Source organism: Anneissia japonica, unplaced genomic scaffold, assembly GCF_011630105.1.
Source record: "Anneissia japonica isolate Jap-2015-1 unplaced genomic scaffold, ASM1163010v1 scaffold2022_len89669_cov117, whole genome shotgun sequence".
NCBI classification, from domain to species: domain Eukaryota; kingdom Metazoa; phylum Echinodermata; class Crinoidea; order Comatulida; family Comatulidae; genus Anneissia; species Anneissia japonica.
This window is the reverse complement of record NW_022696742.1, coordinates 10,545-24,538: the sequence shown is the minus strand read 5'-3', so window position 1 is coordinate 24,538 and position 13,994 is coordinate 10,545. Positions and strand designations below refer to the sequence as shown.

The window sequence follows — 13,994 nt, the reverse complement described above, 5'->3', positions numbered from 1 at the left end:
CAAATTTTTAATCTTTTGTTTCTCAAGTATGGTGTAACAATTCTTGTATAGGTGAATTTAGTGACGAATTGATGTGTAATAAAAATGAAAGTTTGGTGTCCGTGTATAGAAAAAAATGTATTTTTATTCACACTTGAATTGCATATACAAAACATCTTTAAAACCAATATATGGCTAGGTTTATTCACACTTGAATTGCATATACAAAATATCTTTTCCAAAATATTTTTATTAATTTAATTATTGTTCATGTAATTGCAGTACAGTACCCAGTATTTTTGATCTGTGGATGTTAATTTTTTTTCTATATCTAAAACTACTTTGGCCAGAACACAGCGCCAGAACACAGCCCCAGTGAAATGTAGTAGTACTTATTTATTATCAAGCATGGATTTGGTCAGGTACGAGTAAGGTTGTGAGCATGACTGTTTTTTACCATACATTTGAATTGTAATTGATAGTTTGGTATTCTGTCCATTAATATGTTCACATTTTTGTTGTAGGTAGACACAGTTTGCGTGTGTCGAAAGGAGCAAGGATCTGAGGAAGGCTCTTCAAAACGGAGAACATCTTGAGGCTGAAAGACGTTTTTATATATCTTTCCCATCAGATGAAGCTCATAACACATACATTTTTGGTAGCATTTGATAATCCTGTATTATATGAGTAAAGCTTTCACCTACTACATGACAATTTAGACAAATGAGGTAATTATTCCAATCAAGTCGGGTCATTAATTTTTATAAAATATCCGTAATTATTAATTTTTTTGAATTGTTGTGAATATTATTATTTATTCCTAGCTGTTAAACTATGTTTTTTTAATTTTGTACTGTAGCTTACGGGTTTCTCAACCCAATAAATAAAGATGTTAAAGAGAAAATTCATGAGTTGGTGGGACATGGTGTGCAAAATGTGCAGGAAATGAAGTGACACCTGAAGATATACAGTACTGATTACCGAACATTCGACATTACACGCGTGTATTGTGCGTGTGTTCCATGAGTAAAATGCGAGTGCCGTTATTCTGCGAGTGCTCCAATTAACGCGTGAATGATTTTACTCAGTATACACTTCCTGGTAAAAATCGAGACTTGCGGTCTACGAACGGTCACGTGGGCTTGTAAAGTTGTTTATTCACGATCTTTTACTAGAGTTCTGCTACGACTTTTCCTTGAGCACTGTCATGTAATCTGAATACACTCTTTTGTCTCTATTGTTATTAGTACGGAGGGTGTTTCAGGCGTGGTTGACTAGTAGAGTAGTAGTAGTTTGTAATATTTCCAAATAATACAATCATTTCATTATTATTTATGTAACTGTTTGTGTTTCGGACGTAGCAGGTAAACACATTCATGTTAGAATATTTCAAATACTTCACTCATTAAATAATGTTTAATGTTTCATGCGTGGTAGGGTACCATATTTTTTAATACGTCTACAAATAAAGGTAATTCTAACGATATTTTAAATATAATTTTCGTAAATAACATTCCGTAAGGTTCAAAATTATAACGATCGTCTTATCATTATCTTAATCATAATTGAACGCTTTTTGCAATTTGTTTTAGTTTTTTGAGTCGTGGTACTGTACTACCAGAGTTGGTTTGGGATATTTAATAGGTCTATGTCTAAATAGAATTAATTTTTATAGTATTAAGAGATAATATAATTAATAACATTCGTGAGGTCAATTAAAACGACCGACTCGTCATTATTTAAGTACAGTAATATGAATAATCGTTGTGTGTGTGTGTGTGTGTGTCAGACGTGATATTTTAAATACGTCTCAAATATAATTTCCTTAAATAATGTACTTAATTGTTTTGTATTTTTTTCTTTACAGAAACATTCTACAGTGCTCATGACGTCGGGGATTATGATTCAAAATATGCCCATGAAGCAATTTGCATTTTTTGATAATGAATAAATGTATTTTTTATTTTGTTTCGGCATTTCTTGTTTAAATAATAAGTAAACCATATTAGATAGGCCTATTATCTGAATGAAGTACAATTAGATAGGCCTATTATCTGAACGAAGTACAATTAAAATGATTGAAGTATTAAACAATAAAAATGACAAACTTAAGGTCAGTCACATAGTCTGATAGTGAATTCAGTGAGAAACGTTCCTACAAATAGGTTCCCAAGATACTATTGGGAGAAGCAAACTTAAGGTCAGTCACATAGTCTGATTCTTTGTACGCCGCCAAAAAACATTACAAAGTCATGGAAATTGTTTTCTTTGTTATAATATTACAAGTCAGACTAATATAAGTATAACAAATGAAAAGACTATCGAAACATGAATTAAACCGGGGAACAGAGTTCCCTGATTAATTCCCTGATTAAACTTCAATGTTTTATTTGTTACATAACATCAATCCACTTCTGTTTGTATTGATTCTTTTAATTTGTCATGAACGGAAATAATCTGTTTGAAATAGGCACCAAGTTACCAGTACTGCAAGTTGCCTAGTAACTGTGAATTCAGTGAGTAACGTTCCCGCAAGTACGTTCTCACGATACACTGTAATTGGGAGAGGCAGACATAAGGTCAGTCACATAGTCTGATTCTTTGTACGCCGCCAATTCAGGAATGTAGACATAGTCTGATTCTTTGTACGCCGCCAATTCGGGAATGTAGACAGCTGCTGATTCTGCGATCGGAGACAGATAAGAGACCACGTGCATGCAAGTACTGCGGGACAATTAGAACCGCTCATTTTCCAACGGGTATAACTTTGTTTTGACTATCATTAATACGTGTGTTGACAGTGAGATTTTCACCAGGCAGCAACTCCATTGTTTACGTTTTTGGGAATTCTCACTGAATGTCTGTATGTAAATAAAAAATCCACGGAAATTCAATGAATATGAGTATGCTTTCATAACATCTTAATATTGTAGTACTCGGTGACCTGAAAAACAAAAAAAATCATAGTAAATAACACTTGTCATTTCAAGTATTGATAACTATAGATAAAAAATAGTGACAACACGCATATTTCAGATTCAAAGACAACGTTACGTTATTCCTATTTAATCTAATAAATTACATCAATCACATTTTGTTAACGCATTTCGATATATTCTGAATATTATTTCGGCTATTAATAACAATAATAATTTAAAGCAAGAGTGTTTTAGATGTGGTAGGATATGTAGGTTAAACGTCTACTCAAAATTGAAGTAATTTTTCAGTTATTTTGTATATACTTTTTATAAATAACATTCGTAAATTCGAATAAAACGATCATCCCATCTACGTAGCTTAATCAACCTAAGCTGGAATTCATCTAAGCTAACGTTGTAAGGACAGTTTATTCACCACTGTATTGTCGTTGTGTGCATGCTTGCTAACGACGCGCACTGTCTTTTGTCTGGCGATAAACAACATCGTTGACATCGCGAAATATGTAGGCAGGTGTCTATGTCGAACGTTCGGTGATCAGTACTGTATGTAGAGACGGTTCTATTCCCTGAGCCAATTTTGTGATATTAATAACAGTAGTATTGAATATATAATATTATGTAATTAACATCTGGTAATGATGTGCAGTAGTTAGACAAAGTAAAATTTACATTATCACTATCACAAACTTCAAATTCATATAGTCATAAGTTTCACTCTTGTCATTTCATCCAAAAAATAGTATTTTTATTAATAATCTTAATCCATGTTGACATTGGTGAACATTTTTTGGTTATTTAAAATTAAAATTAAAATTTAAAAATTTAATTAATTTAATTTAATTTTAAAATTTGTCATAATACTAAAAGAAGATCCAACATTTGAGTTAAAAAGTTGTGTGTACATGAGAAGATGCCGAGTCCAAGAAACCTGAAAAATCGAATAAAGAGTTTCAAGAAGACATTGCGGCCAGAATTCAACGGATTCACAAGAAGAAAAAAGTGACCGTCATGCGAACCGGAGATGTTCTTCAAATCGAAGAAGTCAAGCGGGACTAATATCTAGCAATTTAATGTTTCATGATTTTTTTTAAAAAAGGCTATAATTATTTTGTTGTTTTTAACTAGTTTTTAACGTTTAACGAGGCATAGTAGACCCTCTGTGTAGGACATATTGCATTGTTTCTCAACGTTATCTCATTAAATATTTTCCAATTTAACCTCTCTTCGGGTGTTGCCTGGAATTTTGAAGTTGTTGCCAAGAACGCCAAAAGTTACATCAGCACTTCTAGCTTTTGAGTACAGAAGTATGGTCTCCGCCAGAATAGTTCGAACAAGTAGCACTTCTTACAGCAACAAAACAACCAAAACTCTGGCTCCAATATGGGAACACACTAAGGTGTACCGAGATGGTTTTTTTTGTGTATTTTTATCAATTTCTATACTGAATGTCTTTTTAAGATAAATGGGTTAAAGAGAGACTAAAACCATTGCATAACAGTTACATTAAACCTAAAAAAAAGCTCCAAGCAGTGGAAGAGCACGAAAATTGTTTACTAAAAAGACTACATGGCTGTTGGAGAAGCTGCAATTTTTAGCACCACATGTTGCTAGCCGGACGTCGTCTATTTCAAATCTAGATTCAGTAAGTATTTATTCACACTTTGTATACAACCGTGTAAATTGGGCCTACTCCATACAGAACATGTAAATCATACCCACATACATTATTTTTGTTTTATTTTTGGGATATTCCAGGTTTACCCTCCAGCCACTGCTGATTCAAGTTCTTGGAGAAGAACAGATGTTCAAAATTGGTCAATTGGTAACTTTTAACAATGTGGAAGTTGACCGATACCAAACAAACAAACAAACAAACTTGACTACTATTCAGGTATACACTTGACATCACATCACTTGACATATAAATAATCCCTTTTTATACTCAACTTTTATTATTATCCCTCTTTTCCACAGGGAAAGATTCCACCAATTAATTCACCGCTAATTTAAACCCACCAATTAAAACCTTTCTGTACACACAGCAGGCCACAGGTATTAGTATTACCAATAAATAATATACTGCTAAACCCATATTTGTCATCATACCTGTTTCTTCAAAACCTGTCCCTTAACATACTCCCCTTTGCTATATGACTTGCCATTGCCCACTCCATTACTCACCATTGTATTTTTACACCAACAGACTGTCTCACCAACAACAATGATGATCGCTGTCACCGACAATGACCAGTAAGTAGTTTACAAAATGTACACCTATAGTTATTCATATTTTTTTTTCTCCCTCTAGGGTCCTCCTTTTGTTTTGCACTGTTGAAGCTTGTCAACTACTGTGGTAGTCAGTGAGTAAGTAGTTTACAAAATGTACACCTATAGTAATTCATTACTTTTAAAGCCAAGCTTCACCCCTCACTTTTACCAACACTCAGATTTACATAAATGGTTTTCTTGCTATCGAAAAATGTTTCAGTAAAACAAAGCGCTGGAAAAGTATGGTTAACACACATTAACACATTTAACTATGCTTGGTACATTATGATGGAATGCACAAAGACGAGGCTGTACTTAATTAAACATTTAAAGCTTTCAATAAATTCATAATTCCAAGGATCATTATAAATATAAAAAATATTAGCATCATTATCTTTCACCTTTCTTTGTTGTTTTGCTTTTGCGTAAACACTGTATAAGCCTAGACTAGCCATAGGGATGACGCTCTTTGGGTATAACTGCTTGTACCAAGGGTGAACCAGACTGTTCACCCAATTCCTTTGATTCTGCATTTCTTGAATCTTCTTGCCTTAGCACTGAAAATTGGGCACAGTCTCAAAGATTGTGCAATGATCCAGAAAGGGAATGGCCTTCTGCAAGGGGGCAAGGGGACACTAAGGGCCCATTTACGAACTTTCGAAAACCGGATAACTCAAGCCTGAGGTGATAATTAATCATTCCACAACTAGCTATAATTACTAAAACATCTGGACTTTCCGGGCTTATCCTTTCCGGATAAGTTTGGAGGGTTGGAGGCTGCCTCGGGTGAAATAGCCCACAGCATGGTGTCTACCGACCTTAATTTTATGAGAAATCTATTCAGATTAAGCACTTGAGTCCGCAATTTCTTTTCATCCATGCCTTCGTCCAGTGACATCGCTAGAGTAGTCCTCACTTAATAAATTATATTATCCTATTTTTAAGCCGAAATATTAAGTTTATTTTTACAATGATATACCCCTATATACAATGGCTACAGCTGAACAGAGTGGGTGGACTGACGAAGCAACCCAAACGTTAATTAGCATAATATGGGGAACGACATCCATACAAGATGGTTTTGATGGAACCCGACGGAACAATGCCATTTATAAAGAATTCGCACAGAAGATGCGGGAAATGGGTTATAACTTTACGCACACACAGATAGAATACCAAATGCAAAAACCTGCGCAAAAAAATACACCCAGGAAAAGGACTCCAACGGGAAGTCAGGAACCCCCCTCCCAACAGAATGGCCGTATTTTGAGATGATAAACGACATTTTTGGCGATAAACCCATTTCTTGTCCACCACACACTGTTGATACGTCGTTGTCGACTCTGAACCCCAGTGGAACTGTACAGTAGTAGTAAGGCGAGGTAATTCGAACGTTGTTGTATTGCCTTGTTGGGCTGAGGAAGGCTAAAGCGGTGAAGTGTTTGTTTTGTTTACATGAAAGGCCTATACCTTACTGTCTGTATCCGAATAACTTGGGGTTCGTAAACGAGCGATCTAATGACCTACCCTCTGGGCATTATGTCATTTTTGACTTATCCGGTTTCGTTGAAAGTTCGTAAACACAACCTAAATTAGAGAGGAAAAGCCAAGGTTTTATTGATTTATGCAACATGAAGTGGGCTGAGCTTGTTTCTGGACATGCATTACGGATTCTTTATCAAAATAAGCGAAATAACCCTAAAGTGCTTCCTCTAACAGAGGATGTTGTACTGCTAGGAGAATAAGCATGCTAGTGAACTTGCAAATAAATTGAAAGTTGGTCAACAAGAAGAAATGTTTGATTCATGGAAGAAACTTAATGAGATAATGTTAACGCAACTTCAACAGAAAACGTTAAGGGGAAATTTAAAAGATCTTGTCGGAAAGAGAGGACGTACTGTACTGGTGATATGAAATCTCACATTGATTGCCTTGTATAAGAAGAGAGTGATTGCAGGCCCAACACAAGCAACAAATTTCTCTTTGCTGTTGCTTCCTCTGACTCAGAAAGTCATATTAGAGGTTCGGATACAATCCGCAAACATGCTACTGAGTGTAAGGCTAATTGTCCAGAGTACCTGTGATCAACTAGACTCCGCAAACACATAGCAACAATTTCTCAGATACCTTTGCTAATTTTCTTGGTCACGATATACGTATTTACCGAGAATATTACCGTCTTCCAAGAGAATCATTACAGGTTGCAAAATTGTCGAAAGTTGTCATGGCAATGGAGGAAGGAAATATAAGGTCGTTGGCTGGCAAAAGTCTTGATGAAATACAGCTGAATGAGAATGAAGGTAAGAAGTTTTAAATGAATAGATGCAGTATCACATTTAATTATATTTGACAACTTCTGTAGAACTACCTAAAGAGCTTGGTCAGCACAAACAACACTGTTAAAAACCAACAGTACAAATTTATAGTTAAAAAATGCTTTTGTCCAACATCATTTAAATTTTAACAAGTTTACGATTGTTATGATAATAATAACAATTGTCATCGTTGTCTTGTAGGCCTGGGAGGGTGTTATTATTATTATTATTTTAATGAAATTATTTTTATTTTAGAGTATGCAATTAAATAAATAAAAAAGTTTATTTGATTAATTATAGTAATATAAAATATTGATTTTAATAGTTATCCATGCACTCTTCACCTCATGGCACTCGCTGAAATATTTAATAACTTAAAATACATAGCTTCTCTAATATAAACTAATGCAGACTCAAACACTGTTACAAACTAACTCCATCAGTGCAGCCACTTTACTTTCTTTGTTTGCATATATAGTGCCACCATTTTGACAAGCCAGGCATCTACCATATACTTAATAAACAAAATGTGTGAGCAACTATTTTCTATAATACCTGACAACCTAAACTTAATATTATTATTGTAATAAATTGCATTGATGGGTAAAGCAACATCACAATTGATTGAAAAAAATAATAACAATAATTAAAACTGCAATTTCTATAATAGCCATTAAAAATGAAACCATTAATTAGTCCAGAAAGCATATCAATCTGCCCCCTATACTTGCAAGGTGACCTGCATACAGTTTGATTGAATTCCTCCTACCTTGAGTTCAAGGTAGTTACTTTTTTTGAATGTTAAACAGTATTTTACTGTAATTCCAAGTGTTCAAACGTGAGATGTTAAACATAAAATTCTCTGAATAAAGTATAGTAATTACTCAAAATTAAAATTAAGCATATTAATATTTAGATATTTTGTAAGTGATTATTGTGTAATCCAGTTTCCTAGTTTTATTGCGGATTGGAAATGTTAGTCCACGTTTGCCTAGTTGTATGTCTATTGGAAGTGTTAGACCACGGTTGCATAACTTTATTACAAATTAGAGGTGTTAGTCCACGTTTGCATAGTTGGGGAAAGGAAATTCACTATAGAAAGTCTTACAATGGAAATGGCGAAAGTACATGATGTAACTAAGATAAGCACTCATCTGAAAAGAAGTATCGCGCTATTGAAGATAAGTTAAAAAACATATATGGGCTGCGTACAAAACCCACCGATTTCTCAATCTTGGGAATACTACCAACAATCGGATGAAGTCTCTCAATCTGAAGTTAAAAGATGTCTTACATCGCAACATGACGCTTCCTAAAGCTATCAAAGAAGTTATGTTTTACGCAGCATGAATTATGCTGTAACACACTCGGCATTCAACCAGGACATGAAGCATCCTTACCGTTTAGAAGACAACGACGAGGACTCAAAGACGATCATAGCCTTACTCATGCCATATGCTGCACAAATAATCCTTAAAGAACTTGAAAAAGCAAAAAAACAGAAACCATCAGACAAACCTAGTAATTGTTGTCCGCTACAGACAACAATGGGTCTGCCATGCAAACATTTATTCGCTGAAAGAATAAAGACACCTCCTATGCGGGGTAGATCACGAGTAAAGAGAAAGTTCAGGTGTATGGGTGTTATGAACATCTTTAAATAAAAAAACATAGAGATGAACAATTCGTAGAGAAATGTTGGATGACAGTCATATTAATGCCGCCACACATCTTCTAAAACAAAAATTTCCAAATAGTGACAGACTAGAAAATCTTATTTTAGGTCAACGGCTACAACTGTGTAAGGGTACAATGTAGAAAATTTTTTACAGATTTGATCTGTTTTTTATTTTGGCAACACTTTTGCTGTAAAAATTACATTTCTGCTGTTATTTTACATTTTTCAGTAATTGTACTTAATTTACAGCATTTTTTTGTTAATTTACAGCAAAAAGAAACACATTCTGTTGTTGTTCTGTTAAGAACTTTTTTCCTGTAAAAATACATCCCATTTCTGTTTATTATGCATATTTACACATTTATTTAATTAAACAGTATATTTACAGCATTTGGTGAAAATTTACAGCATAAAAGAAACACATTTTACAACATATAGTTGTACATTCACATTTATAACTACAGAATGATTTCTTTAATTTTAATATTTTGTGTTATTTCTTAGGGTTTTATGTAAATAATGATAATAGGCTAATAAAAATAATAATAATATTAATAACAATTTAACAATAAAAACAATAACAATAATTACAGTAACAACAACAATAAAATAACAATAACAATCTATTTGTCATTATAAATTATTTATTAATTCGAGATAATAAAGTTGTTTCAATTCCGTGGAGAATTCATGAAGGTCGTCACGCGTAGACTGCATGATCATGTGACGTAGACCGGATCTTCTGGAATTTTGGTGTGCACAGAGATAATGAGACTACGACGTATGTTACTGTTGTGCGTGGACTGTTTCACCTGTAAAGCTGATGTGGTATAATTGTCACTTACATTAAAATTACGAAAATAAAAAAGAAATCATCATCTATCCATCCGAATCCAAGTTGTGTAAGGTTGGTGAATGTGGTACCGATTGCGTATTAATTCTAATTAATTTGCATTGTAAATTATGCCTAAATAAATCTAGGCTGGCTAGATTAGTACATAGTAGGCTAAGCCTATCCTCGTCTTAGCCCAGGCCTATGCTCTAAATCTGTCTTGGTGGTAGATAGAAGTAGCTAGAGGTTTAATGGCAACGTAATGAGACATTAGACTTGCGTATGTCTAGTACTATTAGGATAGGCCTAGAGTACTACTACCTACTCACTACTCTAGGCTAGGCAGGCCTAAGTCGTAGGCTATCCAGTAGTTCTGTTTATGTAGCTGATTTTAACGTCTCAATTGTATTTTAATGACTATGCACCTTGCTTAAGCCAGAAATTGGTAAATAAATAGAATATTATTTGGAAAAAATAAAAAATAAAAAAATAATAAAAATAAAAATAATTGCATTGTTGTTTTTATCTTAAATTACATAATTTCCATTTTCCATGTGGAAACTGTTTACAAACATTTTCTACTTACTCAGCATTCAACAGTCATGTTAGTCGAAAACATCACCAGTACCGAGTGGAGCATTCTCCTCAGGTTAAGGCCTATATCTTCAGATACCTAACTGTAAAATGTCAAGTTGGTGTTTTGTGAGCAGTCTTCATTAATCAAACATGGTTAATGTTTCTTATTGATTGTTACACCAATGTATTAGATCTTTTGTTGCTAACATCTTAATGTCAAGTTGGTTTTTACTTTTTCAGATGGAACCAAACCATCAAGTATCTTGTTCGGTATATGCTCCAATGGAACACTTTTGAGCTGCCTCTATTGATGGGTTGGAAGTGGCAGTAACAGATATGTTCATAACTGAGAAAGGAATTATTGCAAGCAGCAATGTGTGCAATAACGGTTGATAAGGACATTGTCATATTAGCGCCGATGAACAGGCTTGTTCATAAGACTATCGCACTTTCTAAGAGTGACAAGAAACAGCTCTGTATTATCAAGCAGGATAAGTTTAATCAAATGCAGGCCGACTGCAAAAATGATCATCCGAAAGCAGGTATCTCTGGCACTTCTGTCAAAGTCCCACAAAAAGGTAGATCATCTCGGGCTTTTTAATGTGGAAACTGATTCCGATATCTTGAAAATTAATCTGCTAGATAAATGCTCTATAGTATACAAGCATTGTGATGGTTCAATCAGTTTGCTGGATGACCTGCTGGGGAAAAATTGGGATGTATTGCAACAAGAAGGGCACACCCTCTTCACCACTTCTTTGAAAATGGCTATAACTACCAGGTATATAAAGTATACCAAACTGGTCGGTCACTCATGTTTAACTTCTAAACCTTCTTACATCTGGATATGGAGTCTACTATTTATTTCCCATTTTTATCATCTTGGGGAGTCTTCTTCAGGCACATGCGGTGTGATAATAAGATATCAATGTTTTAATTGCTCTGGTACGTTGCAATTGTTTATGGACACACAGTTTTCAGACCCAAATGCTAGGCCTAGGATTTTACTTTCCCATCAGTACCTGTTTCGTGGGATCAAATAACAACTCATTGTTGATTGGTTCAATACTGTGCCTTTTCGCTTATTTATTTTGTGGCTGGTTGGAGGTCCGACCGAGCACTAGGCCTAGCCTGGGCTACTAGTAGTAGTAGTACTACTGCTAGTATTACGTAACTAGGCCTATAGGCCTACCTACTAACCTAGTAGGTGGAAGCCCGGGTATTCAAAAACCAGGGCCTAGGCTATATAGGCCACCCATATAGACAGAAGGCCTAGTGCCTAGGTAGGCTATATCGTTAATTTTTCTGGTCTGGTTTGACGAATCGCTGGGCAAAATGACTGAAAAACAGGCAGGTGCTTCCCAGAAAGAAAAATTTACAACAATGACGGGATTGTTTTTTAAGTAAACTTTTTTCAAAAAAAAAAAACCAGTGTTGAGTACAAATCGATCTCGTAACATTAAACAATGTCAATCCATAAAAAAACGCAAAATAGACAACAAAGAAGAAAGTGAAAGAATAGAAGAGTTTGCTGCATCACCCATACCTAGGCCTACCAATACTACAATGAGATATGTATACTTTAATATGAGAAGGGGAATCCGACACGAGTCACAAAGCGTGGATGACTGGGGCACTATTTGACGACTATCTGAATGACCTTAACCGTCAGATGAATTTTCAACGCAGACACATATTGCTGTTCCTCGACAACGCATCTTCTCATGTCGACGTTAATAAATCAAACGTGAAACTTGCATTTCTTCCAGCAAACACCACATCGGTCCTTCAACCGCTAGACCAGGGCATAATCAAGGCATTCAAGAGTCGCTACAGTGCAAAGCTGATGCGTAATGTTCTTGCGAAAATTGATGCAGCAGATTCAGCTGCTGATGTAACTAAACAAATCAACGTTCTTGACGCAGTTAATTGGACGGCAGCCGCGTGGCGTGAGACAACCGCAACCACGATTACGAAGTGCTTCAATCGCTGTGGGTTCTACTGTTTGGCCGACAATTCAACCGACAATCCTGATGATGGTGGAAGCAGAACTCCGTGATTTGGTTGGACAGATAGACAGTGATGTTGACGCGGATGTGTATGTAACGATTGACGATATGATTCCTGTAGAAGAGGTTGGAGATGAATGGGAGGTTGATCTCTTGGAAAGTTACGGTGGCGGCATCCCGGAACCGAGGGAACTCTTGATGAGGACGAACCAATAGACGATAACAATTCTGACGACAGCAGACAACTGTCTTACGCAGAAATGCTTTGCATGTTGGGTAGGGTTAAGAATGGAATTGTTTTTAATTTATTTTCATCCAACGTTCTCAGGTCAGTAGGCCTACACGGTACATGATGATGTGTGGTGTACCTATCTGTCGTACCTTGCTGGGCCTAGGCTTATTATCGACTCAACGTCAGGGAACCAAGGTAGGTAAACATGACATTCTCTAAACCGGTCCGTCCGGAAAACCGGTCAAAGTGGACAGTCCGAAGGCTGGGCGGTATTGGGAGAGTTGACTGTATAAAGCAGTTTAGTTTAGTTTATCCATTTTAGCTAGAGTCAAGCATGTTAAAAAATTAGTAACAAAATCACACAAAAAGTCATTAAAAACATTTACAACAATTATGGTATAAAGCAGTTTTGCACTGTGTTTGACTATAACCATTTTGGCTAGATTCAATCATGTTAAAGAATCACTAACAAAATCACACAAAAATCATTAAAAACATTGACAACAATTGTGGTATAAAGCAGTTTAGCATTTGTGTTTGACTATATCCATTTTGGCTAGATTCAATCATGTTAAGGAATTACTAACAAAATCACAACAAAAATAATTAAAAACAATTTTGGTATAAGGCAGTTTAGCACTGTGTTTGACTCTATCCATTTTGACTAGAGTTAAAGCATGTTAAAGAATTATTAACAAAATACAGTAAAATAAAGAACATTAAAAACTATTTTGGTATAAAGCAGTTTAGCACTGTTTGTTTATTATAACCTGTGATTAGTAACAAAATCACAAAAATACCATTAAAAACAATTGTACTGAATATAAGAAAAGACATTTTTCCCTATCAGGAAGCCATTTGTCTGGAATAACGTAAAACTAAATACAAGAGAGGCAACAAATATTCATACTTTTAATGTACAGTACAAATAATGAATTTGCCTTGTCAAATGGTACAGTCAATATTTCAACTCATGAAAATATTCTACCATTGCGCGAATAAAAAGCAATGATTACTTGATTTATAACACACATAAAATAGAGAATAAATTTTTATCATATGATATTTAAAAAGAAAATGTAGAACAGTCTAATGTCTTTTGAACTAAAAGATTGCAGTAGGTTGATGTCACATCATATCAAAACACAGTTCAATGGGGAAAAAAT

General features: G+C 34.9%; 1 protein-coding gene across 1 annotated transcript; it reads left to right on the top strand.

Moving 5' to 3' along the window:
* The first annotated feature begins 12,211 nt into the window (after window positions 1-12,211).
* On the top strand, window positions 12,212-12,646 carry LOC117102156 (tigger transposable element-derived protein 6-like). Its single transcript, XM_033242363.1, has one exon. The coding sequence runs from the start codon at window positions 12,212-12,214 to the stop codon at window positions 12,644-12,646; it is 435 nt and encodes a 144-aa protein (XP_033098254.1).
* Window positions 12,647-13,994: the final 1,348 nt, after the last annotated feature.

What these genes read in the sequence shown, in the direction of transcription:
- LOC117102156 (XM_033242363.1), top strand. Translation starts at nt 12,212, where the DNA reads ATGACTGGGGCACTATTTGACGACTATCTGAATGACCTTAACCGTCAG.